This window comes from Symphalangus syndactylus, chromosome 5 (genome assembly GCF_028878055.3).
Source record: "Symphalangus syndactylus isolate Jambi chromosome 5, NHGRI_mSymSyn1-v2.1_pri, whole genome shotgun sequence".
Classification (NCBI taxonomy): Eukaryota; Metazoa; Chordata; class Mammalia; order Primates; family Hylobatidae; genus Symphalangus; species Symphalangus syndactylus.
The window spans coordinates 45,690,017-45,714,804 of record NC_072427.2 but is presented as its reverse complement, the minus strand read 5'-3'; the positions used below and the strand labels follow the sequence as shown (position 1 = coordinate 45,714,804).

The following is a 24,788-nucleotide window of genomic DNA, read 5'->3' as shown; positions in this document are numbered from 1 at the left end:
GATCTCTTTTTTTTTTTTCTTTAAGTGGCGCTAGTACTTGAGGGCTGCCATGCTATTTCCTAGATATCTCTTCTGAAAACCAAATCCCAGCATCTGTCACCTTTCTTTCTAGGCTCTTTTCCACCTTGCATATTTCTTCTCAGAATCCTCCCCAACTTCTTCACTACTTCTTTTTTTCTTTTTTAAAACTGAGGCAGGGTTTCGCTATGTTGCCCAGGCTGGTCTCGAACTCCTGGGCTCAAGTGGTCCTCCCACCTTGGCCCCCCAAGTAGCTGGGATTCCAAGTGCGAGCCCATGTATCTGGCATTATCTCTTCATTTCTTTCAAAAGTCTGAAATCCCTAACTAGACACAGCTCTTGAATAATGGTTGGGTCATTAGTGAAAAGGATGCCACTTTTTAGTTTGCACACACACACACATTAAGTTAACTTCCACCCACCATTAATAAAGTCCAAGACTGTTAACATAGAAGCCATATATTAATCATCAGTTAGCTCTGCTTTAAGGGCATGAGGATGATGATGGCAGATTATCAGTCTTACTGAGTACTTGTATTAACCATATCTTTTTATTCTGTATTTTGGATGCAGACATCTTAGGGCTTTGCAGACACTGGAGGGACTGCCCTTGCAGGGCTGGATAACTCCTACATACAGCAAACAACCTGCTGTCAGCCACCTCTCACACAAAACCAAGCAGGGTAGAGCCCACACCCAGGACACTTTCATCAGGCCCTTACGCTTCTCGCCATGATTTCCCTGCGCTGGTCACCCTAGGGCTAGGTACCAGACAATTAGGGACAGCCCCTACTTCCTAGCGCTGTCTATAATGATTCAGACTAGCCACTTATCCTAATCCTGCTCATCCTGCTGCGCCTTCCTTCCTGTGGAAAACACCGTGGAGGCTTTTGGCAGTGTTTCCCCACATCCCTCTCCCCTTCACTGACCCTGGTGCTTCCCTGTGTGTCCCCTGTATGGCGTGGCATGGGCCCTGTCTCTAGGGATTTGTGAGTCCAGCACTCCCTCCTTAATCGCCGTTTTGCTTTCCTTGTTTCAGTTACTTTTGTCAACTGCAGTAAAAGCATATTAAGGTATTTTGAGAGAGATAAAGAAGCGAAGCAAAGAGAGAGAGAGACCACATTCACATAACTATTTATTACAGTATATTTTAATAATTGTTCTATATTATTATTGTTGTTAATCTCTCATTGTGCCTAATTTATAAGTTCAACTTTATCACAGGTCTGGATGTATGGGAGAAAACAGTATCTAAGCACATGGCATTCCCATGAGGCTAAGGGGGGACTACTGTGTAACAAACTTCTTCCTGCATGGCAGTCATTTCCAGATCTGTGTGTCATATGGTACCTGATTAAAACAAATCCCAAATACCATTAAAACAGCACTGACTTCGTACTAGGCACTCTATGCTTTATGCGGATTGTGACATTTACTTCTGACAAGGGCAATATTGGGCAAATCCTATCATTTCCCTGGTTTTAAGGCTGAAAAAACGGAGGCTTAGAGAGGTGTAGTGACTTGCTCAGAGTCCCAGCTCTAGCATGGGGTAAAGCCAGGATATGACTTCACATAGTTTAACCCAGAACTTACACCGTCATCTTGTTTTGTTTTTCTGCTTCTCTTGTGTGTCAAAAGAATTCCTCCTTAGTTGTTCTCATACAGGGCAACCATTAAATTAGGCAGTGTAAAAAACAAGTTACGCAGAATAAAGTAGCAAGAGCAGTCTACTGTGAAATTAGTGTTTTCCCTCACTTTAGCACCTTTAGCTGACCCAGCTTCCTACCACCCAGACATTTTACAAAATCTCTCTCTGCAGTTGCCTCCTGATCTGGATTAAGAGTCACATAAGAAAATCAGTCTCATGAGTCCATCATTTTTCCTCATTTCTGACCAGAAGTATTCTGCCCCATTTGCTTCACCTTATTTCTAAATCACTCTAGCTCATTTAAACAAACAAACTTACTGCAAGGGTACAGAATAACTATCATTAAAGATGTCTGCGTAATTATGCCATAAGTTGCAAGGCAAACTCATGAAGCATTCCATATGTTCTTTGAGCAGTGGCACTGTGGCTCGAACCAATGTCCAGCTTCCACACTATCTGCTTGGAAGAGGATTACCCTTATTTGGAAGTCACAGTTTTGAGGATTTGGGGAAAGCAGGCACGCAAGCAGACACACCTTATTCTTTACAGCATCATTTATACCTCAACTAAGTCAGCTGAGCAAATGCCTGCTGAAAAGTTCTGGGAGTGGCATAGCTAAGAACCAGAAAGGCGATCTTTTGGATTAAGTCAACAGAGTCATACCCACAAGGAGAACTATCAAATATCAGATGCGAGAGGTGAAGTGGGGTTATAAGGTGAGAGCTGAGAAGGGAGAAACGGTAAGTAAACCTCCATGACTCAGACGAATACTGAACTTTGCATTTCAGGAAGAATGAGGGTTTGGGTTGCTTCTTTTTCTTTTTAAAAACCTCTTCAGTATTCCTTGGGGGGCGGGGTTCTCGAGGATTAAGGGTTTGGAAAATTAAACAGATAAAATACTAAGAGTTAAATAACACATAAGAGGAAGAAGGATTAGAAAGAGGAAGAAGAAGAAAAGTAGAAAGTGTGGTAGGTACCTTCCTACCTCAAGGTAGAAGTAGTGTGTTTCTAAGTACAGAGATAGATTTTGTCTGATTGGGGAGAAATCCTGCAAGACGATTAAGAAGTGAGTGAGCTGAGAGATGAATTCCAGGGACTGGAGGTCATACAGAGAGCAGGGGAAGCACAAAGCTAGGGCATGGAGTTTTGGGTGGAACTGAGGAGGCATAAAAAAGTGCTGAAGTTGTGAGCTGCGAAAGGTATCAAGTACATAATTAGGCAATTTTGTTATTTCTAAAAGATGAGCTAACAAATTACTTGGCCGTCATAAAAGTTCACTTTTTATGGATGTTAAAATACATGGAGATGTTCATTTACAAACATGGTGGGCTTGAGCCAGAGAGCCACCATGATACATTTCAGGTAGTGTTATGTTTAGTGTGACTGTGGCGCACTACCACCACCTAGTGGCAGCAGATTACCATGCAGCTATGGCAAGTAGAAAATTAGAATAAAACAAACAGGCCTTTGGCGCTGAAAGACTTTGAAGAGATTATCGGGTACAGCAGTTCATATACAGGTGATGCATCAGAAACACCCAAAGAGCTTTTAAAAGATACACCTTAGATATATCAAACCAGAACTTTTGGTGATGTGGTCCAGGCATACATAGTAGTTTGAACAATAAGAAACTGCGATTTTTATAGGTCAAAAAAGAAAAAAAATTGTCTTTTTTTTTTTTTTTTTTTTTTGAGATGATGGAGTCTCGCTCTGTCACCCAGGCTGGAGTGCAGTGGCGCGATCTCGGCTCACTGTAAGCTCTGCCTCCCGGGTTCACACCATTCTCCTGCCTCAGCCTCCCGAGTAGCTGGGACTACAGGCGTGCGTGCGCCACCATGCCGAGCTAATTTTTGTATTTTTAGTAGAGACAGGGTTTCACCATGTTGGCTAGGATGGTCTAGATCTCTTGACCCCGTGATTCGCCTGCCTCAGACTCCCAGAGTGCTGGGATTTACAGGCGTGAGTCACCGCTCCTGGCCAAAATTGTCATTTTTATAGTAAATATTTTTTAAAAGCTCCCCGAAGACTTTGACCGCCTCTTGTTAAGAACCAGAGACTGATTCTAGTTTTCTGATTTGCCAAAAACAAAAATGAAGCTTAGAATGTTAAATGACTTGTCCAAGGTCCCATGGCTGGGACTCAATCTCTTGTCCTGATTTTAAGTCCAGTGCCCTCTCACTTATGTGTATCTTCCTCATTGTGGGACAAACAAAAAAAGTCACACATTCTTGATTTCCTGACGCAGAGTGCCTGCATATCTACCTTTTGTTTCAATTCCTACTGTCTCAAAGACATCTCTCCAGTGTTTCCTCCCTTATTTCACCTAGCTTTTCAAAATGCCTTGCGCTGACTTTTATTTCTGATATGTGTCTTACCTTCTCTGGAAATTCTATTCCCTAATACTTTTTCTTAAAAAAAAATATGACTGCACACTATGAATTTTTCACTGACCCCATTAGATGGGAGCTCGGCAAACTGGGACAGAGGCCATGGTGTTCAGGAGAAGGCTCATACCAGGTTGCAAGAGCTGAGTGCTAAAATTTCAGGAATTTTGTTGTTAAGGCTAGTTATTAAATCTGTTATTACACATTGACGCATTCCTGACATTAAAAATTAACTACTTTTTAATGATTATTTTACTATTATCAATGTTCTTCAGGTTATCTACATCAATTATCCTTATATCTGAAGGTGGAAATACTATACCATGCTGTGCTGCTGTGCATCCCTTCCCTACTCTGCATTCTGTGAAAGAGCTGGTCGGGTGGCTTGAAAATGTCCATTGGTGGGATTATTTACACCACAGAAATTGGCAAATGTTACAGATCAGGGTTTGATTTATTATTTTGCTTTATTGTCTAGATTTAAAAAGTGATGGCCCAATGCAGTGGCTCATGCCTGTAATCCCAATACTTTGAGAGGCTGAGACAGGAGGATCACTTGAGGCCAGGTGTTTGAGACCAGCCTGGGCAACATAGACCCTGTTTCTACAGGAAATAAAACAATTAGCCAGGTGGAATGGCATGTGCTTGTAGTCCCCTCACTTGGAAAGGTGAGGTGGGAAGATTGTTGGAGCCCAGGAGTTTGAGGGTGCAGTGAGCTGATTGTACCACTGCATTCCGGCCTGGGCAACAGAGTGAGACCCTGTGTCTTAAAAAAAAAAAAAAAAAAAAAAAAGACCAGGTGTGGTGGCTCACACCTGTAATCCCAGCACTTTGGGAGGCCGAGGTGGGCAGATCATGAGGTCAGGAGTTCGAGACCAGCCTGACCAATATGGTGAAACCCTGTCTCTACTAAAAACACAAAAATTAGCCCGGCTTGGTGGCAGGTGCCTGTAATCCCAGCTACTCAGGAGGCTGAGGCAGGAGAATTGCTTGAACCCAGGAGGCGGAGGTTGCAGTGAGCTGAGATCGCACCACTGCACTCCAGCCTAGGCAACAGGGCGAGACTCTGTCTCAAAAAAACAAACAAACAAAAAAAAAAAAACAAAAAAAAACTGATGAAAATTATAATAATGCAGATTAAACTTAACAGTACTTCATATCCAGTGATCCCATTGTGAATAACATAAAAAGTGGAAGAAATGTTCTTCTAGTATTTAAAAACTATTAACTGAGTCAGCAAGGAAGTTGTTCATGTCATCGTTGGCGAATGAATGAAGTTCCAAAATGTCTTTGTTGTTTCACTCTCTTCTTATTCATTAATGTAAACAAAATATCAACCAACATTCATGTTGGAACTAGTCTTTCCTCAATTGTAACCGTGGGGATAGATGTAGGAGTTCAGCAAAAATCATGAGAGCATTCAGTGAGAATCATTTGTCTATATGAAACTTAAAGAATATTGTATATTGTTTGAAAATTATGTAAAATTATATCAATGAGATAGATACCAAAGTTATCTACGTACAGATAAACACTTTTTGCTTTCCAGAGAGCCATTTGTTCACAGCTTACCAGCATGTGGCTGGCCTGAGCCTCATTCTTGCTGTGTTACCAGCTCTCCATCACTTTGTTTCAATGCATCCCCCTGACTTTGGATAGGCATTCACCCAAAGTTGTGGTTTGGCCTTCTAGAGCCCCCATTGACTTTCTGGAACAGAATATATATATTTAGAGACAGGGTCTCTGTCACTCAGGCTGGAGTGCAATGGCGCGATCATGGCTCACTGCAGCCTCGACTTCCTGGACTCAAGTGATACTCCCACTTCAGGCTTCTCAGTAGCTGGGACCACAGGTGTATGTCATCATGCCTGGCTAATTTTCAAATTTTTTGTAGAGGAGACAGGGTCTCGCTTTGTTGCCCAGACTGGTCTTGAACTCTTGGCTTTAAGTGATCCTTCTACCTAGGCCTCCCACAGTGCCGGGATTACAGGCATGAGCCATTGCACCTGACCTAGAAGAGAATATATATCTTGACCCACAGCCTGTCTCCCAGCTGTCTTCTCCAGTGTTTTCTTGCTCAGTGACAGGCATCATCTTTCTCTCAGTTACTCAAGGCAGAAAGATGGGCTTCACTTAATCTCTGCCTCCTTCCCACCCATATCCAGGCATCACCAACTTAGGCTGCTTCTTGGCACCTTCCTATTTCTCAGATCCATCTACTCGTCTCCATCTTTACTGCAGTTTTCTTAAGTTTCCATGTCTTTCACTTCTTGAGTTTGTTATTATTATACAACCTCCCAATTGGGACCCCTGCTTCCATTCTCATTCTCTCCAATCCATTTCACACAGTTACTAAAGATATCTTTCTAAAACATCAAACTGATCAAGTAACTTCTCTGCTTATAAGCCCTTAATGGCTCCCTGCTGATGACCAGGCAATGACCACATGTCTGGGCAGCTCTTCTCAAAGTCATACAAGGACCAAGCCTAAACTGCTATGTTCACGGTTCCCCAAAGAAACTCTCTCCTTCCCTTCAGGAATCACTGAGAAGACATTCAGTTGCTCTGGGAACCTTCTCTGACCTTGGTCCTCTCAAAGCTGGTTGAGGGGCCCCTCCCATGTGTACCTTTAAGAGTCCTGTATTTGTCCCCCTCCTGGCCCTTGTTGTATTATTAATGTCTACCTTTTCCAGGGCCTGACTGCCTTGTTTCTTTATTTCCAGTAGCTAACCCAATACTTAGAGAAGTCAACAAATACTTGCTGAATGAACAACCAGAGGAAGAAATGGTGGCAGTGATAAAAACAGTGGTGACGATATGCTGAGCAGCTACTCCCTACTAGGCACCATGTTGGACACTTTGCCATCATTATTTGCAATCCACAACAACCTACAATTGGCAAAGTAGGGATATGTATATCTGCTTTACAAATGAGAAAGTTAAAGTTAAGAGAGGTTAAGCCGTGTGCCCAAAGTCACAGAGCAGGTAAGGGGAGGGCCCAGGATTTGAATTCCTGAATCCTAGGTGTATCTTATTCCAAAGGCCATAGACTTCTTAATACACCACCTAAAAAGCACCAAGACAAACATGTAGGGCCGCCTGAATAACAACAACAACAACAAAAGATGAACAAACAACAAAACAAACACGCAAAAAAACACGTTTCATTTCTGTAGTCCGAGTTCCCTACAATGGTTCAGATGAGGGAGATGGCATTTTATAGGGTATCAAATACCAGGTTTCCATACAGGTAGGAAAGCACTCATTTGTCAGATATATTTTAAAAGCCTGGAAATATGCCTGGCACTTCCTACTGGAGTTTTTAATAGTTTTGCCTAAGTTCATGGGCTGGCTGGACGCTGCACTGTGGGTGTGGCTGGGAAGGTGAACGGGGGTCTGATTCTGAGTTGTCCCCTCCTGCATGGGGCTCCTTCTCAGTGAAACACAGGCTGAAATGCTGATCTGATGTTTGGTCTTTTGACAATTTTCACTTAATGAATTGATTCCTACAGTTCATTAACATACCCACTTCCACTTCTGTATACACATATGTCTTAATTAGCTGCTCATTGGCTGTTTAATTACAAGAAAACAGCTGACAGCTGCCTTGCTGAATTCTAATGGCAGACGCTTTGGAACGGCTACACACTTGCTTTTGACAACGAAGATTTATTCATAACTCTGTGATTTATTGTGAATGCTCATATGCCTGCCCAAATTATTGTATTTTCCAGTACAACTAAAAATTTGGAATTTGGGGGACTGCTGAAGTGGGTGTATGTCTACCTTTCATTTTATGTCTGAGACTAAGAAAAGCGGAGAATCTTCTATGTAAAAGCATGTACTGTGTTGCAATTTTATTTATCTTGGCAACTTTCTGTTGAGAATGCTCAGAAGCATGGGGGTGAGAAGGAAGAAATATCTTTGGATCAGTGTGGGCCAAAAGTTAACTATCTGGCTAGAGGGGGAAAAAAAGGATAACTTCATTTTATTGAGGGGGTAAACATAAAGAGCATGCATGGATTAAAATCAAGCAGATGAAATTATAAAATTAAAGTTGGGTGCGGGGCAGAAATAAGACTCCTCAAAGAAGCATATGAGGAAAAAAAGTTGTTCTTTCGAAAGGGCAGGCAGCCTCATTCATGAAAGTTAGCTGGTCCAGCCCTATACTCATACATCTTGCAGCAGTAAATCACAGAAATTGAGATTTCCTGAGCTACGTTTTTGTTCAATAGTGACTGGCCTCGCTGTGGAATTGTAGGCGCAAGTGGTCTCTGATTAAAGCTGCCCACGTGTCATATTTGATAAGTGTCGATATCTGCTTTTGACCGTGCTTTGCCATACTCAGATCAATCCAAGTGAAGACATTCAGCAATGGTTATTCCCAAGCACGCATGAGGGACCTGCCCCAAGCCAGGTGCTGTGTCCCGGCATTTTCTGTGCGCTGAGGAAGGGCAGCAGTTACTGAGATGTGATTAAGATCTCAACAAACAAATAAACAATGTGAATCATCTTGATGCAAATTGGGTTTTAACACAGCCCTACCACTTGCGCATTTCATCACAGGACTGGAAGATTTAGCTAAACAAAAATTTTCGCTTACCGCCTGTGTGTAACAGAACCAAAACTCAGGCATCGTAAGGATGTAATAACAGCTTGTCCTCCCCCAAGTGGAATTTTCATTTTAAATGTCCAGCTCTAATACTGGGGCCACGTATTAAAAAGCGTTAAAATAAAAATGTTGAGCATGAATGTATCAATGGTGAAAAGTGGACAGAATTAGTTCACGACTAGCGACATTTCACAACTGAGATAAAAATATTAGAATCCTCTAAAAGACAATTTGGGCCTAAAAGGAACATTCATAAAAGCTTCTTTTTACCTAAACATAAAAAGCTCCAGAAATGGCTTTAACTACTTCAGTGGGGGAAGGTATCACTTATACACTCTAGATATTTTTGAAAAGGCTTTTTTATTGTTTAAGAAAATATGTTTGTTAACGCAGAGACATTATCTCAAATTATCTTTAGTGGGTAGAAGAGGAAGCTTTGAATAAGACATCATCTTAAATGTATTGATTGATGAGTGTATATTGGACAAATGAATGCCACTTTGTTCTTAGTCTTATCAAGAGGAAAAGGTTTTAAATGTAATCAGAAACCAATTCACTAACCCCAATACTGGATCGTGCATTATCATTAAAAAACTTGCAGTTAAAATTGTATAGCCAAAATATCTAAAAGGATATGGGTTAAAAAATGTATGTGTATGTGTGTCTTGAGATCACATGTTCATCCTCATCATCTGAGCAGCCACTGTATCTCATGATGAAATTAATTAGGAACAGAAGTTGAATGGCAAACAAGATGATTTCTCAAAAGTAAACTTAACCAATGATTATTTTCCTCCTAACACTTCATATTTTTATTCACTTTGAAGATTGAACTTTAACATCTACAGCCTCTAGTGTTACCATGGCCTTTTCCTCTGCTGGCATGGGGCACGACCTGCCCCTCCTCCCTGGCAGGCCTGCCCCAGCTCACGTTATGCCCCCTCATCATGCTCACCCAAGGCTGAAACTAAATTCTTTTCCAAGAGCTCAGAAATGTCTGTATGAACAGAACTAAAAACTTTGCAGGCCTGGATTCTGACATATGTTCTTCTGAAATGCAATATTCAGGCTGAAGCAGTGCCAATACATTGTTCCCTGATTCTTTCAAGAGAACAAGTAAAATACATTTATAATAAAAACCTTGGCATAATGGAGTCTTTAAAATTTTGAGGATGGTGTGCCTGTCTACCCTTATCTATCTTCCACTAGCCACAGAAAGTGACCCTTTGCTTCAGTCAAACTGAGTTATGTGCTGTCCCCTAAATACAACCAAGACTGCCCTATTTCTGGGCTTTTGCCTCTGCCATTCCTTGTTCTCCTTCTTCCTCAGCACAGAATGCCCTCCCAGCCACCTTGACTGGGAAAATCCTTCCTCAGCTCCAGCCCACGGTTGGTTCCTCCTCAGTGAAACCTTGCTAGGCCAACTGTCCTCTAGACCACCTAGGTATGCTGTCTAGTGGAGATGTGCTTCTTTTTTCTTTTTTTGAGACAGGGGTCTTGCTCTATTGCCAGGCTGGAATGCAGTGGCGCCATCATAGCTCACCAGGAGCCTTGAACTCCTGGGCTCAAGCAATCCTCCTGCTTCAGCCTTCCGAGTAGTTGGGACTTCAGGCAAACACCACCATGCCTGGCCAGTATTTTTTAATTTTTTTGTAGAGACGGAGTCTTGCTGTGTTGCTCAGGCTGGTCTTGAACTCTTGTGCTCACATCTTCCTCTCACCTCAGCCTCCCAAACTGCTGGGACTACAGGTGTGAGCCACTGTGCCCAGCCTATATGTGCTTCTTATGTATATCATAGATTGTGGCCTTACTCTATATTAGTTCTTGCATTGCTATTTAGCTTTCCCTACACAGGCCTCATCTCTACAACTAGACCATAAACTGCTTGAGGGAAAGATGTGGTCTTCTATGTCTTTGGATCCCTTACAGTGCTTACATAGTGTTTGGTCCCAAGGGAGTGCTCATAGTATTCTTTTCTATTGGCGGATTCTACATAACACATTGCAAATGGTCACAACAATCAAGACTATATCCATAGATGTCCCAGAAATAATAATATCTGACTATACAGAGCAGCATTACCAAGCCACCAAGAAGTCTGCCTAGTAATGACAATGATAACAACAGCTAACACTTAGTAAGTGCTTGTGATGCATCTGGCATTCTTCCAGGTACTTTCCTTAAATGCATGTGACAACCCTATGAAGTTATTACAATTACAGTCCTCATTTTACAGATGGGGGAACTGAGGCACAGAGCAGTGGTATAGGTGCTCAAGCTGGTAAACAAACAGCAGAGCTGGGATTTCAACTCAGGCAGTGTGGTTCCAGAGTCAGAGCAGAAGCATGGCACCTGCTGTCTCTCTACAGACAGCAAAGGGGTTGGGGAGAGGATGAGCTAGGAATGGCCAGAAATGACAGGAAGTGCTACTAAAGCTTCTATCATTTTTGCTGTTCATGTGCAATGCTTAGCAACTATGTGCCAAAATAATTATTTCAGCAATTAAACAGGTCCTCTAGTTTCTTATGGTGTCAGCTTGTTAATTTAAAAATGCAATTTAAAATACATTCATAAAATGATTAGCTCAGATGATGACTGATCACCTTTTTTCTCTCATTAGATATGTATTTGATATGTCTAATGTGAAATTTTTCTTATGTTTAATTACACTATCACAGCAAAGTTATTTACAATTGATCATGATAGAACCACCTTTACCTGGTTAGAACATGATAAATAATTAACATAAAATGGCAAAAATAGAAGTCTTTTGACTTCTATTTTTCTAACTAGGAATAAAAGTGTTAGTTATAGCAGAGAGAAATTATAATGGAAAACAAAGAAAGAGTATATGTATCAAATATAAGCATATAACATTGTTCAAGTCCCTGGGTAGGCATAGGCCCAATCTGTTAATAAAATTATGTTTTATTTATTTTGTGGTTTTCATTGGATAAAGTCAACAGAGAAGGGGAACAGAGCCACAGATAACTGAGAACCACTTTGGCACTGAGGAGGTATGCAGACAAGATCTGGAAGGGAATCTAGAAAAATGACAACTTTGGAATAATAGATACCTTTTGTTTTCTTATTGCTTTTATTTTTGTCATGATAAATATTAAGAGTAAAAAGAAAATTCACATTGTTTGTGCCGTGGTACTCAATCAACTTAGGTTTTACTCAATAGCATGTTGTTAATTAATCTTCCAAATTGTTGGGGTATTTCACAGAAAGTAGCCCCTACCCCCACCTTGTCCTTTCCCCAGACTCCATTCCTAGATAATCACTTCTGTCAATTCCTAGATAATCACTTGCCTTACTGACAGATTCAGAGGAAGCCATCAGTTTTTTGGGCAGAATGAAGGGACAAATAGTGAACTGGCATCCGGGATGCTGCCTAGAACCCTGTCCATTTAAGAAGACACCCAGGTGATATGCAATGCACAAAAAGCACTGGAACTCCCAGCAGGCAAGCACTGCAGTCTATAAACCCTCTATTGAGAAAGGCCATGGCATGTCTACTAGGGACACAGATTTGGGAGGCAGAACACAAGACAGGGTGAGGGTGAAAGGCAATGGCTACCTGGCCACGTCAGCCAAACCAGCTCCAAAAATCAATGCGATGACAGTGGCCACAGGCAGATCACTTTCACCTTATAACCTGGGATGGCATAGACCAGACAGATTATTTCATTTTGTTTTGTTTTTCATTATTTTTATTTACTTTTTTGGAGAGAGGGTCTCACTCCATTGCCCAGGCTGGAGTCCAGTGGTGTGATCATAGCTCACTGTAACCTTGAACTCCTGGACTCAAGTGATAAACCTGCATCAGTCTTCCCTGAGTAGCTGGGACTACAGGTACACACCACTATACCCGGCCTCTCATTTTGCTTAATTAATTTATTTAATTAGTCAACTAATTTTGAGGGAGGGCAGATTTTGGAAGTAAGGGGCATAGATGGTTCTGTAGTATGCAGAAATCTCAAGCTTTGCTAAGATGGGATCAACATGAAGCATCTGTACATGTACAAATTAGCAAATGTTACCATGACTAACAGTAAAATGAAGAATTAGGGAAATTATGAGGTTAATTTCCTTGAAGTCTCTTAGTAGTCATTTGTGTCTGTAGGTGATTTTGTATTTTACAACATTGTATTTTCTAATTTCACGAGAGGAAAGGTAACCAAATTCGTGGATTTTATTTTTTGCCTCAGCCTCAAAAAGCCTTAGGGCTGATTCAGGCCTGGTTGTAGCAATCGGCTGTCTCAGAGGCCTCCTGCATGTTTAAATAGCTTCTCTCCTGTTTATTTTGCACTGTTTTATCCTGTAAGCTGTCTCGAGGCCCTTCCAATATAAGCACGAGGATTTAGATCTTAATAAATTGAGATTTGAATAATAGAGGTAATCTGGGCTTGGGGGGTCTTGAATTATTGGGATAAACATCTCTATTTCCCATCTGCACATTATGCATGTGCTGTATACATTGCCCCATGATCAAGGTCAGAAATAATAAAATAGTCATAGCAGAAATAATACTGATAATATTTAGAGTTAAATAGCACTTTTCCGTTTGTAAGGACTTTTTTATGTACAGATTCTCCTTCTATTCTTGGAATAGTCCTAAACAGGAAGATCAGGTGTCATACCCGCTTTAAAAATGAAGCAACTGAGTGACAAAGAGATTAAGACACATTCAAAACAATATGGACGAGTGGAGGCAGTAGGACTGGAACTCAGGTCTTCCTGATAGCTTTCCCACAATTTTGCCAGATGTGTTAACATATGTGTGCTAAAAATAAGACTCAATGACATTCCAATTAAACTTACTGGAGATATCTTTTTACAAGCTTATGACAAGGACATTGTAGAAGTCTGGAGTTAGTTAGCTCTTTTTTAAAAAAGATTGCCACAGAGATTGCTCATGAGTTCAACTCTGGGGTTGAAAGTGATAAACAAGCAATGCTCAAATACCTTTTTGTAGTCTCCTATTATTTTGAAGGAAGGAGTAAAAATATATATAACTTCCTTAATTTTAATTTAACACCAAAATATTTCTTCTATCCTGTCATTTCTTATCATTCAAAATTCTAAGGAGTTGAATTTTAAGACATAAGTGGAGACATAAAAATCACGAAGATACATTCTAACATTAATAGAAACAACAACAATTAAAAAGGCTTACCTTGCAGCCTTCACATGTAATGACACCATAATGGATTCCTGATGATTTGTCTCCACAGATCTTGCATGGAATAATTTCAATTTGAGCTGCAACAGAAGCACGCAACCAGTTAATTACATTTTCTTTTAAACACCTTATAAAAGCGTTCCCTGATCAGCATTTGTATAGTGAAAACTAATAACCTGCTAAACATTATACTGCATTAACTATTCATTGCTGAACTGTGAGGGTCCCCCTAGAGCCCTGGACTAAATTATGGCTGCTTGTTATATAATAGCTTTCGGGTTATTAAAATGGGTCATTTGAGAAGGTGTTTAAGAACCCACAAGAAGACTGGAATCAGCATTTCAATGAAAGCTTTCAAGAACTGGAGAGTTCCGCAGTTTAGGCCTCAGAGCAAAGCAGATACTGAAATGTTTCCTCCAATCTCATTTTCTATCATTATTTTTAAAAGATCATAAATCTGTCTTGGCTGAGCATTATAGCTTGACTGCTAGAGAAAAATACACTCTAAAAAGTCAGGTCTAGTTAGGAAAATGATTCAATTCAAAATATTAATAAGTTACATATGATGGTAAGAATTCCTTATCTTTTTAAAAATTAACGCAGTTGCCATGTGTTAAAAATTAGTCCATTTGTGTACAATCAGAACCTTTCAACCATAGAGTTAATATCCTGTTTGAATTTAATAATGATGAACCCTGACAAATAGGATGTGTTGCTTCTGAGTTCTTTACATTGGAAATTTAGTTCCTGGTACAGAGGGCATGTGTTTCTACCCAACTGATTACTTAAAGATGCCTCATGCTGGAAGACCCGCAAATAACATGTATCACACCAAAGTTCTCAAATAAGGCAAAGCACATTTCTAAGCAAATACATATATATCTCAAAGTTAAAAAGAGCATAATTAAGGATAAAAAATAAGGAATAATTAGGCAAAAGAAAATCCTTAGATCAATTAATTATTAAATAGAATTTGTATGTGAAATAAAGACCAATGTTGAGCTGTATAGACAGGATGGGAACAGTCACCAAGTTTACCTGGAATGTGTCATTACGCTAAATTCATTTTCCATGGTTTTCGCTACTGGGTATCATATTAGATTACCTACTGAGTTACACACACAAACACAACTGCAAGTGCCCAAGTCTATTTCATTTCTGTATAGCCCTTACCTAGCCCCAGACCTTACACAGAGTAATTTCTTTGTCCAAAGAATATGTCACATAGTGTAAGTACCACACATAGACACACAGCCCACTCTTTCTTCTAATGTAATCCCATATCCTGGGATGATTTCACAACCACTTACTTTGGATTTAAGGTGATGTTGCATTCAATATTTAGAGCACACATGAAACTATTGGATTTAACCTCATTATAAACCATGTGTACTGCTAACTCCCTTTCTCAGGGCCTAAAACAAGTTAGATGGTGACTTTTAGGGAGTGCAAGCTATTCTAAAAGCTATCCATCATTTTTTTCGTGCTTGCACACTGAGTTTCTTTGCTGTCCAAATTTAGAGATTGTTCCAAATCTCACATCCAGTGTATCTTCTATACTCTGGAGGCTTTCTAATACCTCAATAATGGTGACTTTGGACACTAATAGGTATAGTTTGAGTTAAGCAACTTAAGCAAGTTAATATGTTTAAGGTTGCATTCAACAAAAGTTGTCATTTGCAAGTCTGCCTCATGTTAACACTTGGCTTGATTTCTTCAAGAAAAATTCTTTATGAAATATGAAGTCTAATAATGTCTCCTACTGCACAGTCCTTCCAACATGTTTGTTTAATATAGTCAAGGCAAAGGTTTGTGCCACAGATCTGCAACTCTAGAGAAAGCAAGTTACGCCTAACATTTTTCAGAGACGTGCAAAAGCCAAGTGGAAGTAGAGAAATGCTGAAAGGTGCTATCAGCTGAGAGTTATTGCCTGCTTTTCCCTACATGAATTGAGTAGGCTAGAATGAGAACCAGCCTCCCTACCCTGATTCCTAGGAATATAATAATTAGGCAACATAAAGTCCTTGAACCACCTATTAAACAGAATTTATACATGAAATGAAGAAGACCTACTTGGAGCTGCTTCTGTCCGTGTCTCACCTCAACGTGTAATGACAGAAATTAGGGATGAACAGACCTCTTTAGGTCCTAGCATTTAAGTCAGCATCAAAACTACCTGACGCTAAACTTGGGCCTTTCAAGAGTTATCTTCATTCCATCTTAACAATGAGGGAGATCAAGCATGTCTATTTAGTCCTTTACAAGAATTTATGAAGGCCCTGGGCAGGGCCTATTGAGAACACTGAGTAGAACTGCATCTGGACAAACTGAAAATGATATGCAGTATTCCTGTCCAGTTGGCCTGGACTCACAGTGGATTACTAATTAGAAGTGAAGTAACGATGTTTAAGGCTGTGACCAAGATGCCTGCCTGGCATGGAGGTCTGCTCATGATGGGGGTGGCCTTGGGAGTACCATACTGGCCCCAGCACTTCCACCCTTGGAATGGCTCATGTCCTGGTAGGGGTGAGGGTAGGAGTGCGGGTGGGGAGCAGTTGTAGTACAGACCCCAGAGTTTGGTGCCACTGTGACACAGGACTGATGGCCTGAGTCAGGCTTCAGCTCGCAGGGGTTTTCAGATCTGGAGGATATTTGAGCGGAGACAGTCACGAGATCTGTGGAGGCCAAGACACTTAGGATAAATGGACTCAGTGTAGATTCACTTGTATTTCCAAACAGGGGGGCCATTCACTTAGATCTTTGTCCCCATGGTGTCTGTGCTTAGTTCCAGTGGGCTAAAGAAAGAATCAGATTTAATTGAAACAGGCTTCACCGGGAATCTCACGGTAAGGTGGTAGAAGGGTTTCTGGATAGCAAGTTGAGGTATTCTGATTGGCTAAACTATTCTCCTAGGCTCCCTCCTGCTTGGTTCTCTTATCTCAGATGACAATTTCAGTTGCAAAGGCACTTTAGGAAATGGCTAAAATCCTCCTACTCCAAAAGCAAACCCTCTGAATGTGATCTGATCACACGTGTTGATATTCCCAGAACGCGGGCATTTGCAGATTAGAGCAGGGCACTTGCTCAGCCCTTCATTTAACCCAGCGATGCACAAAAGCCCTCCCCATCCCCCATTTTACTCAATTTCCAGAATTTAAATGAATCCATGAGAAAAAACCGCAGTCAATGCCTTGCAAAATTTTCAAAAGGAGGCAGTTTAGTTTTGTGAATTTGAGTTTTCAGTCCAACAAGGAGGAGGAAGACAAAAATCCCTTTGCCCTTTGCCTTTCATCATGTAGGCTTTTCAGTTTCCCACCAGGTAGTGTGGTTATCTTCTCAAAACAATCTCCTTTTAACACAAATTATGAATCTTGGCCCATATATATATACTGCACACATTAACTCAGCCAGCATTTCAAAGGATGAGTTCTGTCAGACAGCACTACTGTCAACGTTCACAAGTATATTGATTAAATTAGCCCACATACATATTCATCCCAGCAAAGAAGTTTATTGTGTAGTGGAATATCTGGAGCAAGATGCGCACATATAATCATGAATTGGCTTCACAATGAACAATCTTGCTATGAAAAATTCTAATTTGCCCACATTTTCAGCTCTATTGCCTAAATAATTTGCTCTCTCATGCACCCTGTGTAATTCAAGCAGGCTCTCCACACCTGCAGAGGCAAATGCCGTTTCAAGGAGCTGACAACAAGTGGCAGCGGGCATCAGGAAATCCTGAATGCAAGGGTGCTAATTAACCAAGTGGTCCTTGGGGCTAGGCTGTCATTTAGCACTGCACTTCTAGAAGAAGTTTGCTTTGAATTTTTAATTAGGAAAAGGAAAAAGAACTTGGGCACTAGCATTCTTAAGATGACATTTATTCCTCAGGACCTATCTTAGGAGATATCATTGTCCAGAGAACAATGCCCATTCTCCCAAAGAATTAAAAAAAATTATATGACAGGCACCCAGTACTTCATTCTGTGGGTGGGTAGTGATCTCTCAATAATAATCTAATCTATAATGTCTACCTGTATTTGTGCTAATAATGTGTCATGCATTATATCTCACTCACTTATCCAATACCCTATGCGGTAGGCATCACTACTTAATTGTTACTGTCATCATTGTCATCGTCATCATTGCACTCTTGTTAAGCAATCAATCACTAACCGGGGCTCAAAAGACATCCCCTAAGTCGTTTGTTTAAACTTAACACAGTACTCAGGAATTGATGTCAACATCTCTTGCTGGGAGTTATCCGCTTAGTTTATAACTAAAAATAACCATCAACCTTCTAGGCCATTGATCTCAGTTTCACAAAATTCTGGTTAGAATTTTAACCCTAAAATGACCAATGCCAACGTTTGACAGTTCTTAAGGCCGGGCAGATTACTTAACCTCTCTGAGCCTCAAGTTTCATACTTGAAGATTCAAGGATGTGATACATAAATCACGTACCATATATATGATATCTGTATAAGCATTTTATATATGTATTCTCTATATATGCCCATCACATAGTTTGTAGAAATAGTTGGCACTCAATAAATAGTAGTTATTATTATTGTTGTTGTTGATAAGAAATCCTGCCTTATAGTGAAATGAAATTCTTTCCTCCAGACTTTAAGCTCTTTCCGAGGTGGGGATAGAGAAAAGCTGCTTATCCTCCAAATAATATGACAGGCAGTTCCTACCAGCTACCACAGCAATCCTTCACAACATTGCTGCTTAACTGTTTGCCACAACACAGTGGTATGTTGCAATAAGTTGCAGGAGTGTCACAGGGAATTGGTTACTAATACAAGTTTTACAAAATTAAAGTTTTTTGTTGGTTCACATAAAAACTAAACTAATATAGACCCAAGGTTACCCCAATAATATCGTTCATGCTAGCTCAATTGCACAACCAAATATTTTCTTGAATTGGACTGAATGGGGTGGGGTTACTGCTGGCTTGCCAGGAAACGGCCAATGGCCGAACCTTGGGTACACCTATGAGAACATGTCTGTCATGCTTATGAATGTCAACCAATTTTGTGTGTCTTGCAAAAATGGTCAAAAACTAGTGCTTTAAAAAGCCTATCTTTTACACAGATCTGTTGATGGTGTTCTTTTCTGGAGTGCAGAGAATATGGAGGACTTTTCACTTGCTATGTTACATATTTCTCTAATGTTTGAATTTTTTACAACCAGCATGTATTACTTTTCTAAGCAGAAAAACCAATAAAGATTAAAAAGAAAAACCCTAAGGCATTTGATTTTATTTTCAGTAAAATGGCTTGAGTCCTTTATGGATTAGTCACTTTATTTTATCCCCTGTTTAAAACTGCCAGGGTATTAAAGGCTTCTGCAGCTGCCTGAATGGCGGCCTGGCTTGTGTGTCAAGGTTAGCCGGGGGAGAGCTGCAGAGTCTTCACCTTATTCCCTGGAGGGACTTCAGGAGCGCCAGGCTTCTAGAATTTTGTGGCCCCCTTGTTTCAGGGCTTCTAAAGATGGTCATGCAGGTTGTGCTCTGCCCAGTGCGGCCTAGCTGAGGGGTCAAAAGTAGAGGCTGAAATGCACCTGGCTGTGAGCCTTGCTGCAGAGCGACTGCAACAGCCTGGAGAGAGGAAACCTTTCTTCAATCTGTCTACCCAGACAAGCTCCCTTTTTTCAAACCCTCCTTCCAGGGGTAGTGCCCCTTCTTTATAGTGCTAGGAGTGGACAGTTCAGCGAGCAACATGCTTTCTCCCCACTGCCATGGGAGGCCCCAGGACACCATAAGGGTTTGCAGAGAGCTCTCATTACATCTCCAGGTGGAAGGGGAACAGACCATCGACCTGGACCTGTGGCTTGGAATAGAGTATGGGTGTGTTCCATAGCACAGGCATGTTCAATGGCCATCAGGGATGAGGAGAGCCGAGTTATAGCTGCATCCTATGCAAACTAACGATGAACTTGTTTGGCCACCTGGTCCGCTAAGTATATTTGAAATATAACACTAATATGTTTCCCTAGTATATTATTTTCTTCTCTTGATTTTGGATTCTTTCACGACAGTATTTCGTCCTTGCTGAACATCACCAAAACAATTAGATCTCCAATTAGAAAGCTCTACTCCTTCAGTAAGCAGTCTCGCAGTCATTTTTGGCAACAATAGTAATGCCTGAGTTTTTGCAGAATTCTATATAGTTTTCAAAGTTTTTATCCTTGTTAGCTTGCTTTGATTTTGGTGCTTTCAACATCCCTAAAGGAGGCAGATAGGTATTATCATCCCCATTTTACAGATACAGAAAATGAGCCTCAAGAGGGTTAAATGGCTTCTTCTCTATGTCCAGATTTCCCAGGGTTTTGATGTAGAAATAGCCACAAAAAAGATAGACTTGGTGTCTCTTTCCTATTCAGGATTATTTGATGTGTTTAGATTTATGCCATCACTGATCTGGGGCTCTTAGGAGGACATGACACCAAAAAGAAAGCACTGGGAGTGAATTCAGCTAAGAGGTGGAGTTGGCCCTTCCAGGTCTCCCTCTGAGACTGAATTCCCTGGGTGGCCTCAAGCAAGTCACTTACTTACACCTCCACTTCCTCCATCCATAAAATGGGAATAATTCTTACCTCCCAGGCAGGTGGTGGTAAATGAGTGCTCACAAAACTCTTTGAAGATGAAAAACCTATATAAATGAGAAGCTTCAGGAAGCTTGCCATATCATTCTTGGCAAAGATTGCGACGCTGTGTCCTATTACCCATATCCAGCTATGCCACAAGGAGAATAAAAATTACACAGTACCATAATTCTCATCTGCTAGCTAGACTTACTTAAATTTTTTTTAATCACTGGTTTCCAAGATGCTTTCCCGAGGGACTGATGGGTCCAGATGTTACTATCTTATTCACAACTTAGAAGAAAAAGAGCACTTAGATGGAGAAGTCGCCTCTCTATGCAAAGTCCTTGAACTAGCTTTATCTAGGGCTTGTACAGTCTTGCCGGGGCATCATGGAAATGGCACGATTCCCACTTATTAACATAATAAACATATATGTCACCCTCTGACATCCCAGCCTTATTAAGTTGACATCTGACTCAAATGACTCTATCAAATTATAGCCATTAAAAAAAATGTTCTGCACCTTACTAAATAAGCCACTTCTCAAAAACTTCAACTGGATTGTAATTTCTCCGGAAAACTTAATGGCTTTAAAAAAACCATTTTTCAATAAAAAGTGTTAAGTATACCTACCAAATGCACACACACACACACACACACACACACCTCAAACCATCAAGAGATCAAACATTTGTGAACTAAATTTAAAATAAGACAAAATTGAAGTTTTGGAACTTTGACGATTTTTCTTCAGTCTTTCAAAGACTTAGGTGTGTAAGAGTTAAAATACTGGGCCAGAATGCCCTCCATCTGAATTCAGAGAAAGCTGAGCTGTGTGTGCAGGAAATCTCTGAAGAATAAGGAAGCCAGGCACATCTTCTCATATGGCTTTCTGTGAATATGCAGGTGGTTCTGACAATGGGAACTGAATATTAATCCTTTGTAATATGTTTCCATCCCTACTAGATTAAGCTTTCTAGAGAAACTGACTCACATTCCCTGATGCATATGTATCTCTGCTAAAAGCCAAATCCAAATGAGCACTTTTATCCCTAGACAGGGAAATTCTGTCAAATCAGAGAGGAAACAGATTTTTCATATAGAAGAACAGTGGGTGGCTTTGATTTTTAGATCCAGTTCTCTCTAGAATTCTCCTATCACATAGTAATGCACAAACTGTTTAACTTTAAGGCAACTGACTCTTTACCTTTTTTGGTATCTACCTGGTAACTAATTTAAACCTTGAGTGAAAGACCTGAACAGCAAGAGAATAAGCTTCCTAATACTTCATCCTACTCATCTAGTGGGTCATATACTAAGTAAGTTCTCACCCAATAAATGATGCCACCATGATCAGCAATACAATCCTTTTTTTTCTTTTTGTTTTTCCTCTCTTTTGCCTTTGTAAACAACAGAACGTATTTGTTGTTAAGGATTTGTGGGGTTATGTGATATCAAGGGCTAAGATAAAGGTAACTGGCTATTTAACCAATGGTTCTCAGTTGGCATAAGGTCCCTCTAAGATTCTAGAATTAACTACATTTTAAAATATAAAGTCCTTGAAGATTTTCTAGGACCCTGGGATCAGTAACATTTAACAAAAGTCCTCTTTCTCTAGAGAATCTCTCGGGGTCGATTAAATGTCATTTCTTATCAGCAGGAAAGAGAACCCATTTATTTTGCTAAGTGATTAGACAGTGCTCAAGGGAAATTCCTAATAACGTTGTTTCCAACAATGGTGTCCCTTACATAATTCTGGATAATACTAGACAAAAAAAGTCATCTGACTCACAGAACTGCATACATCTTTTCTTGCGATCAACCTCACTCTAGATACCAATTCCTTTTTTTCTCCTTAACAGGAACAATTACGCTACATTTAGGTGAAATCTTCCTTACAGCTGAGAGCACTGGGGTCAACTCTTTGCTTTCATTGCTCAAGGTCTGTTTTTCACAACAGAAAAGAACATCTTTAAAACCAAACCAAATCTGGTGATCTAGTTTCTGCTCAACCAAAAACATCAGAATTACACTTACTGCGTTTTATGAAACAATCTTACTTTACCCAATTACCCCCAACATTCTCACACCTAAGCCTATGAGAAAACCACTCCACTTTCCAGCTGTCTTAACTTCACACCAAATTTCACATAACCCCACAAATTCTTAACAACCATTGATTACTAATTCCACCTGCACAATTTCCATGACCCCCCCCATAACTGTGCGGTCACAAAACCCAGCTGCATGAAGTAAGATGTGCAGAAATGGGTCAAAATAACAATCCAGATTAAGTCATAAAGGCTTACCAGGCAAAGGAACCCATCATTTCTTTCCATGAGCTCTGATGGCATTCTGAAGATCTGCTACTGCTCATTGCATAGATGTCACTCAAGAAATATTCCCCAACTAAATAAACTGGATTCATAGTAAAAGATTGGAAATAACTTATTAACCACTTTAACATTGTAAGATCTTGAAGAATTAGTGACCAACTCCTAGAAATTCAACTAGTTCCTTCACCTCCAATTTCCAGGACATGGTCATTAACATCTAAACAAAAAATATGGCAAGTTCTAAGCCTTTCAAATACATCACAAATGTATTTCTGAATTGTGGCTCAATGGTATGTCAAAAAATTCTCTTTTGTAATGTTTTTCTAAGACAACCAGTTCAGCCAGGCATACTAATGACCAAACAACCCGAGGACTTGTTTCTGACTTTCTCTAAATGCATGGTCTTTAAACTTGCTGATTAAAGAAACCTTTCCATTCTTAATTACAACATATAAGCTCAACCTGGATATGGAGAATGGATAGCAATATTTGTGGATAGCTGAAGCACAGTTATTTCTGTGCCTATTCCCAAAGGGGAAGCAGCAGGAGCTGGTGGCTATTTCTTAGTAGGAAAGGGAAATACAGAAAGAGGCAGCAGAGCCTTGGGGATTTAAGTAGTTGTGAGACATAAGGAGAAGAAATGCTCTGGACCAAGCTAAGAGATGGTCAGATTTATTTTAAGAAGGCCTGACATCTGAGCATCAATGCACACACTATAACACCTCATAAATGTCATTTTTTTCCCAAGAAAACGAAATGTATAGCCTGTGTGTTTATCTTGAAGCCACTTATTCTTATGTAAGTCATGCACTAGAGGCAAAGTAAGAACACAACAGCCATGTAAAGTTATCAAAATGAGGCCCGCACCACTGTCCTTCCTATTCCATTTTCAGTTTCTGCTCCTCTAGTCCAAGGTGCTTCTTTTGCCTGCAGAAACAAACATTTCAGATGACATTCTATGACTGTCCTGAAAATACTGCTATCAGTTATCCACTGTTTGGCAGTGTGTGTTTCTGTCATTTAAGATAGCTTGAGTGAGTGAGTGTGACATTATCACTGCAGTAAGTGAATCTTTCTAATTTGCAGTAAAAGTATACCATTCACACACTTTGGTACTTCAATACGGCAAGGTTTTGAAATCCATTTCACAAGTGGTGGCAGCACATTTCACATCGGATGGAAACGCACTCTGATTGCTAACAGCTGCTGTGGGCACAGCTTACTGTCACAGCCAGAGCTCAGAATAGCAGGTCCTTTTTAATGCCAATAGCTGCTACCATCTTAAATGGTAACACAGGCACACACACACCACACATACACACATACATATACCACACGTGCACACCGTATGCTCACATGTACCACACATACGTACACTACACTCACATATACCATGCTCACACACACCACAGATGCACACCTCACACCAGGGCACACATGCACACCTCATACACACACAGCACAAGGCACACCTCACACACACACGGCACACATGCACACCTCACACACACACACGACACACATGCACATCTTATACATGGCACACAGGCACACCTCACACACGGCACACATGCACACCAACACATACACACGGCACACATGCACACCTCACACACGGCACACAGGCACACCTCACACACATGGCACACAGGCACACCTCACACACGGCACACATGCATACCTCACACATGGCACACCTGCACACCTCACACATGGCACACAGGCACACCTCACACACACACACGGCATGCAGGCGCACCTCACACACACGGCACACAGGCACATCTCACCCACAGCACACATGCACACCTCACACACGGCACACAGGCACACCTCACACACACACGGCACACAGGCACATCTCACGGCACACATGCACGCCTCACACACACGGCACACATGCACACCTCACACACACACGGCACACATGCACGCCTCACACACACACGGCACACATGCACACCTCACACACGGCACACAAGCACACCTCACACACGGCACACAG

At 40.8% G+C, this 24,788-nt stretch overlaps 1 protein-coding gene and 1 long non-coding RNA gene across 13 annotated transcripts in view; one reads left to right on the top strand and one right to left on the bottom strand.

The window, feature by feature from the left end:
• Nucleotides 1-24,788, bottom strand: part of RORA (RAR related orphan receptor A) — a 740,258-nt gene that overhangs the window by 29,095 nt on the left and 686,375 nt on the right. For all 9 annotated transcript variants that reach the window (XM_063639003.1, XM_055278293.2, XM_055278295.2 and 6 more), the window contains one exon: nt 13,845-13,930. In XM_063639003.1, the coding sequence (XP_063495073.1) occupies nt 13,845-13,930 (86 nt within the window). The remainder of the gene's footprint in view (nt 1-13,844; nt 13,931-24,788) is intronic.
• Nucleotides 1-24,788, top strand: part of LOC129482443 (uncharacterized) — a 95,355-nt gene that overhangs the window by 28,885 nt on the left and 41,682 nt on the right. The gene's annotated exons all lie outside the window — the stretch shown is intronic.